The 11,013-nt window shown below is 35.1% G+C and overlaps 2 protein-coding genes across 3 annotated transcripts in view; one reads left to right on the top strand and one right to left on the bottom strand.

The window, feature by feature from the left end:
- LOC111781727 overlaps nucleotides 1–3,705 on the bottom strand; it is a 6,369-nt gene extending 2,664 nt beyond the window's left edge. The window contains exons 1-5 of the mRNA XM_023662415.1: nucleotides 3,104–3,705; nucleotides 1,815–1,962; nucleotides 1,588–1,738; nucleotides 1,365–1,490; nucleotides 1,190–1,270 (exon numbers count right to left, since the gene is read on the bottom strand). Coding sequence (XP_023518183.1) covers nucleotides 1,190–1,270; nucleotides 1,365–1,490; nucleotides 1,588–1,738; nucleotides 1,815–1,962; nucleotides 3,104–3,295 — 698 coding nt within the window. The 5' untranslated portion in view covers nucleotides 3,296–3,705. The remainder of the gene's footprint in view (nucleotides 1–1,189; nucleotides 1,271–1,364; nucleotides 1,491–1,587; nucleotides 1,739–1,814; nucleotides 1,963–3,103) is intronic.
- Nucleotides 3,706–5,693: 1,988 nt separating this feature from the next.
- Nucleotides 5,694–10,258, top strand: LOC111781111 (DNA replication complex GINS protein PSF2). Of its 2 annotated transcripts, XM_023661549.1 has the most exons (9): nucleotides 5,694–5,926; nucleotides 7,490–7,539; nucleotides 7,623–7,697; nucleotides 7,845–7,959; nucleotides 9,108–9,207; nucleotides 9,293–9,323; nucleotides 9,406–9,498; nucleotides 9,694–9,846; nucleotides 9,969–10,258. In XM_023661549.1, exons 2-9 carry the CDS (start codon nucleotides 7,492–7,494, stop codon nucleotides 9,987–9,989), a joined length of 636 nt encoding a protein of 211 aa, XP_023517317.1. In that variant the 5' UTR covers nucleotides 5,694–5,926; nucleotides 7,490–7,491; the 3' UTR covers nucleotides 9,990–10,258. The 2 variants fall into 2 exon arrangements, with proteins under 2 accessions (XP_023517317.1, XP_023517318.1); XM_023661550.1 differs by lacking the exon at nucleotides 9,969–10,258 and having other exon boundaries at nucleotides 5,702–5,926; nucleotides 9,670–9,781.
- Nucleotides 10,259–11,013: the final 755 nt, after the last annotated feature.

The raw sequence follows: 11,013 nt of genomic DNA, 5'->3' as shown, positions 1-11,013 counted from the left end.
AAAAGAATTTGATGTCAAGTTCTATGAACTATTCTATAGTTACTATACGATATGCCTACCCCTCACTAAGTTCTCCCAAACAACTACATAGAACTAGAGGCCAGCTGCCACAATCCAATTCATAGTAGAGAGAGAGAGAGAGAGAGAGAGAGAGAAGGAAAAGCTAAATTTAAATTAAAAACTTCCAACAATTTATCGTAATCCCATTCAACTAACCATGTATTGGCAATAGGCCTATGTATAATTCTGCAAAAGGGCAGCATACTGCAATGAACCATACCAAAATGTTTTGGAAGTCAAGTCCTATGAACTATTCTGTAGTTAACATATGACGTGCCTCACCCTCACTATCTTCTCCAGGACAACTACATAGAAACCTACTAGGTCAGCTGCCACAATCTAAATAATATAAGAATGAGAGAGAGGAAAGGGAAAACTTCAATTAAAATAATATAAACTCCAACAATTTATTGTAATCCCTTTCAACTCAACATGTATCTAGGTCTATGTACAGTTCTGCAAAAGAGCAGCATACTGCAACGAACCATACCAAAAGTTTTTAGATGTTAAGTTCTATGAATCCTGAGGTTTGGAAAAATGTTCTAAATGGTTCCTGAAGTCATTTGACCGTCAGTAGACTAATGCAAACATGGTGTGACAATAACTAGTTTGCTGACTTGGAACTCATTAATTTTAACTTTGTGTATTTTGTCCTTACGAAATTGGACATTGGTTTTTGCATGTCAGACACGTATATTCAGAGAGTGTCTAGATGAGTATGTGTCCAACATGCACAACCTAACTAAAATAGAGTTTTCATGCTTCCTGTACACCACTGAAAAAGTACAAGCACAGAATGTACACAAGGAATGACATTGCAAACACAACTGCACCGTCTTCAAAAGAAAATTCAGAAAAAAGAAAAAAAAACAGCAAATGTACATATAGGTGTAGATGGAGGTGGAGGTGCATGACATAGGTGCTAGGCTGTCTTCTAGAAAAGAAAACAAACTATTTTAATTCACAAATTAATCAAGAGCTTCATCTTGAAGCTAGAAAATAATCTTGACGTTCAAATTTATCTTCAATTTTCAGTAACTCTCACTTGTATAATCAAGAAGAGTCATCTAAAGACTTGAATTTTCTTTGTTCCATTGCACAACACTAAGAGAAAATAGGAGAGAATTACCTGATCTTGATTTCTTGAACATGTTTATCTGATATGGAGTAAAGCATGGTATAGTTTTTCAGGTCAAACACCTTGTATATGCTGACAACAAAAGAGCAGGAAAAAAGAAACAAGTTGCAATAAGAATAAGAATAAAATGAAACAAAGACAAATAAAAGAAAGACAATCAAGTTACCTATCCTGTGCAGAGTAGGTTAGAACCTTCCCATTAACATCATCAAACTCGACAAATCCAGGCCACTTCAACGATTCAGACTCAAAAAGTGCGAAACCAGCATCAGGCTTGCCCCTTCGAATATATCTAGTAGATTTAAGGAGGAAATATCAGAAGAGATAAATATAAGCATTGAATTGAAGAAAATGAATAATACAAACACGAGCAATGGAATTTTACGCACTCAATCCTTGTAGATCTGCATTTCAAAGAGCTGAAGTTATCAGAAGCATAAACTGAAACTGTGATAAGTGAATCATTGTTCTTATTGTAAAACAAACTCCGAATGACCTCATCAGGGCTGACATTCAAGAAGCATATCCTTTCATTGGTCTCTGTACAAGAAATAACCAACACGTGTCATTCAGGAATTTTCGTTTAAGAAGACTCACTAGGGCATAATGTAGTTACCTCTACTAAAAGCTGCACAAACACCAGAATGTGCGAGCGCAAAAACAATATCACGTGCAGCAACGATTTCTATTACTTTGGTCCTCTTCATTAGAAAAGGTAAAACTGGTGAACAATGCCCCTTTGGATCATGAGTATCGTATTCCTCCTGATACGATTAAACGATTAAATAGAAAGAAAATATAAATTTTACAAAGAAAACGACATTCATGTAATTTATGTCAATTCCAAGCACATGGATCGAACTTGAGTATAATAGTTTCCAATGTCCAATAGTAGCAGATTCTTAAGTATATTCTCAACAGCTTGGAAAGCTGTCATATCAGCCCAAATCTCAATAGCATAACTTCCTGCTATTACATATTTTCTATTCAATTCAACCATCAATCACTTGCAGAAATCCAGGGCCTTGTTAATGCCGTGAATTATAACTATAACTCTTAATAATCAACCTAAAGCATGACACATGATAACAAATGGACTCCGTAAGTAGAATTCTCCAACAATAACAAAGTTATCCCTTGTGACAAAATCATCACAAAACACCACAAAACACTAATCACGGAAATCTAGCCCACACCAAGATATAAAATCCAGCTTCAATGAGAGTGGAGGTGAATAAGCAAAACAATAAACAAAATGACTTAGATACACAAGAGTATGGCCAAACAGAATGTACTGAATAGTTAGTGATGCAAACGTATTTCCCTTGACGTGAGTGCCTATCCTTTTACAGCAACAAAATAACATGGCCAAGAAAAAATAAAATTCACATTCAATTCATCTGTAATAGAAGATTCTAGAAATGGAAAACAAAGAGACCATCAGCAACATATAAGCGCAAGAAAATTTTATATTTCTTCTAAAGAATTTGTTAGGCTTAAGTGTTCAAACTATCAAGATCAGGAAATAACACTGTGAAGTCATTTAATTGGATCCATCGTTGGAAGGGGAAGCGCACTAGGGAAAGCCCTTTAACCATAGATAAAACGACGCCCCGATCTAAGACATCCTACGTAAAGGAACATTTTGTCTAAATGAACAGAAATGGGAAAGGGTGAAAGAGGCATCGGCCAAACGCTTCCCACAAAATCAGTCAAACTGGAAAAAGAACAAAGAAGGAGATATCCTGCGAAGGAGGAACAAAAATGAAGTGGGCTAGAGTTTTTTCTTGAAAAAAAAAAACATCTTATAGCCAAACAAAATGAAGCTGCAATGAGAGAGGAGAAGTATGTAATGCAGTAAAGAACAGCCAAATAGCACAAGATGCAAAAGGAAAAAGAACAGACCATCAAACGCATGTTGCGAAATCTCTCTTGCGCATTACTCATACTAAAAGCACGATCTCGCTTCGAGCAAATCTCCCGTCTCTGCAGCTTCTTCACACTATTAACAAACCCATCAACCCGCTGCCGCTTCTTAGCCAAAATACGCCGACCAGAACAAGGCCGAGGACTCGCCGAAATCCTCCTCCCTTCCATGAGTTTCCCCCCAACAACAACAACACTTCTACTTCTCCTCGTTCAAAGCAAGAGCGAATTTCACATAACCCTCCAAAAGAAAACCCCAATTACTTACACAAATCCTCACAAACAGAATGTTTAAACTCCGGAAGGAAGTCAATCGGCGAAAGAAACTGAATCGCGTGGATGTCGAAGCAAATGGCGGTTGAATTAGAAAATCCGGAAACCCTAGCAGATAAAAACTCACCGGGAAGTAAAAATGGGAAGATGAAGGAGTGTGTCTCCGGTGAGGCGGCGGAGTGAGGCCGCCGGAGCTGGGAGTTGGAGTGTGTCAGTGGAGTCCAAGTGAAGTCGGATGGGATTGAACACCAGACATCGCTAAACCTTTGAAGATGAGCGATGAAGAAGAAGGGGGAAAACGAAACACGAAGAACAGGATTTAAAATTCTAAAATCCCAATTTATATAAAATAAAAAAAAAATCACATAATATCAAATTGACTAAAATACCCTCCATTAAAAAAAATAAAAAATCAATAATATTCCTAAACTTTTAAATATATATATATATATATTTATTAAACTTTTTAAGAAATATATTCACATAAAAAAATAATATTGAAAACCGTTAATATTTTGTTTAAAAAATGGTCTTGAACTTTTAAAAATGTTTCAAAAATACCCTTTTAACTTTAAAAAAATATTTAAAAAATACCCGAGTTTTCAAAATTTTGATTAATATTTTATTTTTTAAAATAATTAAATAAATTAAATATATACTATGTTCAGGCTACAAGGTCGTCGTCTATCTTATAGTACAAGAGTGACTAACTCATACATGTGTCGTAGTTGGTTTATACATGGAGTCGCTCTCCACGTGTTTATGACATTACTCATGTGTCTCTTCGTGTTATAAGGTTACCCTTTTGGGGCTACTAGATAGTCGCCGACTAACTTGAAGTAGTGAAGCATTTTAATGAATGAACCACATATGACCGTAGTTGGTTCAGGCTCGAGGTCACTCCCTTCATGTTTGTGATATTACCAGGGTACTATGTCGGGGCTACTAGAGAGTCCCCAGCTACCCTCTAGTAGCAAGGTGTTTATTATGGCGGACCCATATATGTATATTGAGTTTGTTAGAGGTAGGGAACCAACTAATTGCACGTCGGGACCAGTTAAGTCTAAAAACATGACTTTTATGTTTCGAGATAAGTACGAGAGAGGATGACTTAATGCCCAGTAAGTGACAAGAACCTATAATGTTTAAAAATAATTATGGTCGTACAAAGTGAAATTACTTGCCTACCCCTATTATATTATTTTTAGCAAATTAATCGCAACCATGCTATAAATTAAAATGTTATTATCATCATTCATAGACATCATTTATTTAAAAATTTAAAATTAACTATAATATCAGTTCTACAAAATAATCATTTTTTTTATATTTAATATAAATATTTTTTGAAATTCATATATTTATACACAATAAAATTTAATAGTTTTGTTTTTATTTTTATTTTTTTAAATAGAAGTAAACTTAAATTATTTTATTGAATGTAATTAATTACATTTTAAATGGCATTAAAAACCATGAATGCAGAAAAGGTTACGCATTTAAATTTAATTTCATCGTCATAAATAAGAATGCACAAAAATTATTATATTAATAAATATTTGTTGGCTGCCTGAAAATATTTCATCCTGATTAGCTGGGACACCAAAGCCTTTTTTGCTGGTGTCGTTGTTGAGGATTATTGAGAGTGAGTTCCACATTGGTTAATTTAGTGTAAGATCATGTGTTTATAATCGAGGAATACTATCTCTATTAATATGAGATATTATGGGAAGCCCAAAGTAAAGTCACGAGCGCTTATGCTCAAAGTGGACAATGTCATATGGTATAGAGTCGTGATTCCTAATGGTCCAAGTTAGCTGTGTAGGAAATATTGACAACTAGTGACATCCCCTATAGTACATTTTTAGGCATTTTAGCCATGGTGACTGATTTTGGAACAGTAACGACACATCTAACATAAAAGCAAGTAAAAAGAATTTGGAACGACCATGCGACTATGGACAACACGTCTTGGACATCCGACAACACCCACAAATGACACGCCTTATACAAGCATGACCATGACACACGGCAGAATGATGGGTGAATTAGGAGTCATTCTGGACAAGCATTATCGGGACATCTAACACGCAGCCACATACAACACCCCCCTTAGACAAACATGTCTGTGCACAGGGTAGGACGAGCGGTAAATTGGGAGGGGACAGAGACAACAAATACAATCCCGACATTGACCTGTTAGTTAATGACAAGAAATCTCTCCTCATTTCTTTGTCTTAATCCTATTTCAACGCTAAAAAATGATTTTAATTATTATAATTCATCATGTTCATCCGCTTAAATTTGATATTCAAATTCATCTTTTAAATTTCAACCCTTAAAAATTTGGATGTGATTTTCGCACACTTTTTCGCAGCGAGCTTAAAAATTGGTTTACGTTCATTTCCCCCCTCAAATTTTGCCAAGATTTTCAGTTTTGAATTTTCTCCCAACTCTTGCCGCTGCTTCTGTTTCCCTAGTAATCGACTTCCGATCTTCACGAATTATTCAGATTGAAGCTTTCGTTAGGTAAATTTTCAGATTGCTTTTGTTTCTCTTCTCCATTTGAAACTCTACAGATCCTCTAATTTGTAACAACCATTGAAATTTATACGCTTTTCGCTGGAATTTTAGTTGCTCTTTACCGATTTACTTTTGCAGTTTGGTTCATTCGCTGTAGCTTGTTCGATTTGATGATTTTAACAGTTGCCACGTAGTTATTTGATTTATATTTGATATCACTTTCTATAATTCCGTTTATATTCTACAGATGAAACTGATACCATTATCGTTGAATGTGCTAGCACGAATTTTTATTCTGGTTTGAAGATGATAAATCAGATAATGTTTAGATTGGGCAGTGGATGGTTTTTCATAGCATGGTTTTGTAATTTCTGGAGGAGGAAAATCTTTGAACTTAGAAGTTAGACATCAAGCCTAGAGATCTAAGTGGAGGGTTTAGAAGCATGGGTTGATGAAAACTGTGTTTGGGATGCAGATTTTAGATGCTTTGGTCTTGTTAAACCCTTGAATTTGTGTCATAAACCATAGGCGTGAGAATACTCCTTGACTAAACTCAAACCCTCCCTCAAATACCCTCTAGAATTTGCTAGTGTGTAGCAAAATTTCTGCTCTTGGTTTTTCTGTACGGTGGGGGCGCTTTTAAGTTTCTGGGAAGTGTTTACTTTGAATTGCCAATCCAAAATTTGTGAGAACAACTTTTAACCTTGCTAGGATACGAACCAAGACATTTAAATCCTGCAATATGAACGTTAAGGAAGATGTGAAGAAAATGTTGTTAAATTACCACAAGATCTCTAGTCACATGGAGTGAAATCAAGTTGCAATTAGTGCTATATTAAAGAAGAATCCAGCTTTATTTTGCAACAATGGATTCAAGTGAGGTTTCATTTATTCTTAGATGGTTATGAATTCTTGGGTGGACGATTGAAATCTACTATTTTTGAATTTATGGTGTTTCATTAGTGTATTTTTTAGTTTTAAGACTTTTTATTTACTTTATAGTTATATTTACATAATGACTAATTATGGTACGAAGGTTGTAACTTTTGAAATGTCTCATAGAAGGTCAAGAATTTCATTTTGAGGCTATATAGAACCATGTATGTTGTCTTTGTAAAGGAAATTTGAAAAATGTATTAAAAAGATTATTTGTGCAGATAAGTTTTTGTTTAGGCTACATGCTTAGAATTATTTAATGAATTTTGTTTGTGGGGTGATTCGAATAACAAACATGTTTTCTTGCCTTAAGATATCTGATCAACAAAGTTCTCCAGATCTTATTTTCCCTTGGATGAATTCTTTATCGTTTTGGGATTCTTGGATATTTTAGATGTAAAGGTATTGTTCTTCAATAAGACTATTAGATGAAACTCCCAAGAGTTTCATATCATTTAGGATGAAATCATCTTGAATTAGAGTTTTTAACCGGTATGATCTAGGGGTTTGCATATCCATTATGGGTTCTTAGATCCAATTGGCTAGAGTTTTCATACCATGCTCTCTTTAGTTATCCGTATCAAGAATGAAACTGTTATTTTATATTTGAATAGTCTGATTTCCTTTTAACAGAAATGGCTGGTCAATCAGATCCTCACCTGACCCTATTTTCTGCAGAAGAGGTATCCTCTTCTTGCTCTGTCTAAATGGTTAAAGCAATGTTATCTGTCATTGATGCTAAATTGTTTCGGGGATTCTTGTCCAGATCGAGTTTGTAGCTGAAGATGAAATGGTGGAGATTGTTCCCAATATGAGAATGGATTCTCTAAATTTGATTTGTGTATGTTGTCTTCTTCACCTATTCTGTTCATGTTTAAAAGATGCTGTCTGCTTTATTGCAAGGATTCTTCAATTCTTCATTGTTGTGTGTTTTTTATCTTTTCTTCCTGCTAATGCTGAGTGTTTTTAATTTCCTTGTTTCCTCAAGGGGGATTATGGTCCATTCTATCCCCAAATCGCCACTGAAGTTCCATTGTGGCTAGCGATTGCTCTGAAAAAAAGAGGGAAATGTGCAATTAGGCCTCCAGAGTGGATGTCTGTTGGTAAGTTCTATCTGTTATATATGGTGAAATTTCTTTCATGCATAACACGCGTAATCTGCAGGCTTTTTCTTCGTTCTTTTTTGGTGAATGTCGACGGATACTCCTGGATTAAGTATCTTAATCTGATGCAATTACTAGTCTGCATACTCAATTGGAGGATATAATATCTGTAGATCTAGAATTTACGTCGGTTTTGTAGATTAATATCGAAGAGATCATTACATTCCAAGTATATAGGAATCAGTGCTGTTGAGCAATCCTCCTATCATGGACCATGGTTTCAAGCTTGAAACACAGGGTCACGCCAACATGAATGGGATATAATGCTTTCTTTATGCAATAGAAGAACTCCTAGCATCCTTGCAAACCATATATCAATTTAGTGGATGAATATCAAAAAATTATAGAGTGGTTCTATGTTTAATATTACGTTCTTCGGACCTACGTGAAGGATTCATCGTCAAGGAAACTCCATCTCCCAGAGAAAAACCAAATAAAGTTACAATTCTATGGTACAGCTGACCTTAGCTTGTTACTTTTTCTTTAGAGCTCGTAGTCTAAAAAATATCCAAAAGATATTGAGATATGGATTCCAAATTTTGACTAGGGATCTTATCCTGGTTTCATTACATTCGATGTCGATGATCTGTTTTTAGACGTCTGTCAATCATGAGAACACTTTTCGGTTATGCACTAAGAATCCTAAGATTATGATTTCTCAGACGGGAAAAAACTAGTTGTAGCTTCCTCAGACACAAAAGAGCTGAATCTTTATGGTGGCTTGGAGGGGAAATGTGTTGGTGTTAGCACACAACTACTTTCTTTCTTGCATGCATTTTTAATTGTATCAAATTTTAAGATATTGCTGCTGGTTTCATTGATATCTTGGTTAGGTACATGAGTAGCATGGATTACCCAATAGTACCTAAGAGTAACATTTTTCACAATTTATTTCTTGTAATCCAAATATTTTAGATTTCTTCCTTCTGATGGGTGCAATAGGCATGAACTCTTTAATTTTTTTCAATGTGATGAAGAGAATAGAAGAAATATTGGGCTATAAAAAGACTGAAAAAGAAGAGAGATATAATCCATTACAGTCAGGGTAGATAGTTTGTAATCTCACTGTTTTCGGCTTTCTGGACTAGAAAAGTTGACACAAACGTTGGAGGCAGAACGAGAGTCTCAAGGATCTTTCCAGATACTACCCTTCCATTACGTCGAAATATCGAAACTTCTTTTTGACCAGTAAGTATTACGAGATCTTTAACATAACGAATTTTCTTTATGGTCATTAAAAGTGTTGATGTTAACTGTATGTTGTGGATGATAGCGCACGAGACGACGTTCCTGACATGTATTTGGTGAGTTGGGAGCTTTTGTTTTGAGTTTCAGCATGTAATTAACTTCTTTTCATGAGTCATTTGATTGAGTTGCTTTTCATAGGTAAGGTCTCTTATTGAAGATATCAGGGATGTTCGGTTTCACAAAGTTGAAACCAGTTTGGAGTCGATTGATACACGCACATCCGCAGTGAAGGTCGACTTCTGACTAAGAGCTTATTTTTATTTTCTTCTTCTTTTCTTATATACTGACCAAATTTATGAACTTACAGCTTTATTAGTGTATTATTTGTAACAGAAAAGATACTAAATGCATCGTTCTTACCCACTAGGTTTTGTCTTTTTGATTATGTGCTGATGTGATCAGGGTCTTCTGGTTTTGTGATCCTAGATTAAAGATCTATCTGCCATGGAAGTGAATATAGTTCGACCGTTTGTCGGTAGAGCGTTGCAGGCAATTTACAAGCACGGAAATCCAGAGTTGGTCCCAGATCAAGAAAGAATGACCAATGTGCAGTCACAAGGACATGATCATGGGCAAAGGGTATGTGCCTCTTTTGCAACTCTATGCATCAACGATCCCTACTGATAATGTTGCTACCTACTGATGTAAGTATTTGCTCAATATGACGTTTCTAATGTTATGTCTATGTCTGTTTTCTCCAGAGACCTCTTCGGAGACGGTAGAATCCGCGTCAATTATGATAAGTACATTCTTATTTATATGAGCAGTTCTAAATGAAGCTAGCATAGATTCTTCTTCAAAACCAATTTATGTGTTCACTTATATTTCTTACTCTTAGCTAAACTCTCTCTAGATCATCCCTTTATTACTAGAACGTATGATGCTCATTGTAGATTTGTTAGCATAATAGGCTAACTGGATGTATATGGATCCATGTAGTGATGCTTGTTTACCTTAGATGAAAGGTCAATGATCCAAGTTGTTTTTAATTTAAATGTCTATTTATTTTATTTAGCCTAAAGAGGGGAGCGAGTTACAAATGGTATTAGAGCCAGACATGAGGAGATGTGATAAGGCAACCCTAATCCTCAGCCCAACGATCCAAGCTTTTGTTGAAACAAGAACATTTGAATCAAAGCAATTAACACCTTCCTATACGAAATTTGGATCAACCAAGAGATAAGCCTGCTAGAATTAGATTACCTCTTAGGATCATCTAAAAACAATATTTGGAACCTTGTTCTAAATTGAGTCACTGCATAGTTAAATTGAGTCACTGCATAGTTGAACTTGATTGAATGACTTAAGATATAATTCTACCGCAAGAATGACTTGAAACTTAGAATGACTTAAGATATAATTCTACCGCAAGAATGACTTGAAACTTAGAAATGACAAATGGCTTAGATACAATTCCACAGCAAGAATGACTTGAAACTTAGATATGACAAAATTGATGCTCAGATTTCTAAGGAAAACGTCTCAATTCGAGATCTCAATTTCATTTCTTCACCAATTTGATTTTTACCTAACATATTTTGGGTATTTATAGTCTTCCGACAAAGATGAATTCGAGATCTCAATTTCATTTCTTCACCAATTTGATTTTTACCTAACATATTTTGGGTATTTATAGTCTTCCGACAAAGATGTTTGTGATCGGGATTTATTCCCGATCTTCTTTAATCTCCACAAAAGATGAACAAATTGATCATTTGACCCTTACATATTTTATGAAATTAAAAA

The sequence above is a fragment of the Cucurbita pepo genome, chromosome LG19 (genome assembly GCF_002806865.2).
Source record: "Cucurbita pepo subsp. pepo cultivar mu-cu-16 chromosome LG19, ASM280686v2, whole genome shotgun sequence".
NCBI classification, from domain to species: domain Eukaryota; kingdom Viridiplantae; phylum Streptophyta; class Magnoliopsida; order Cucurbitales; family Cucurbitaceae; genus Cucurbita; species Cucurbita pepo.
This window is presented reverse-complemented; position numbering and strand designations above follow the sequence as displayed.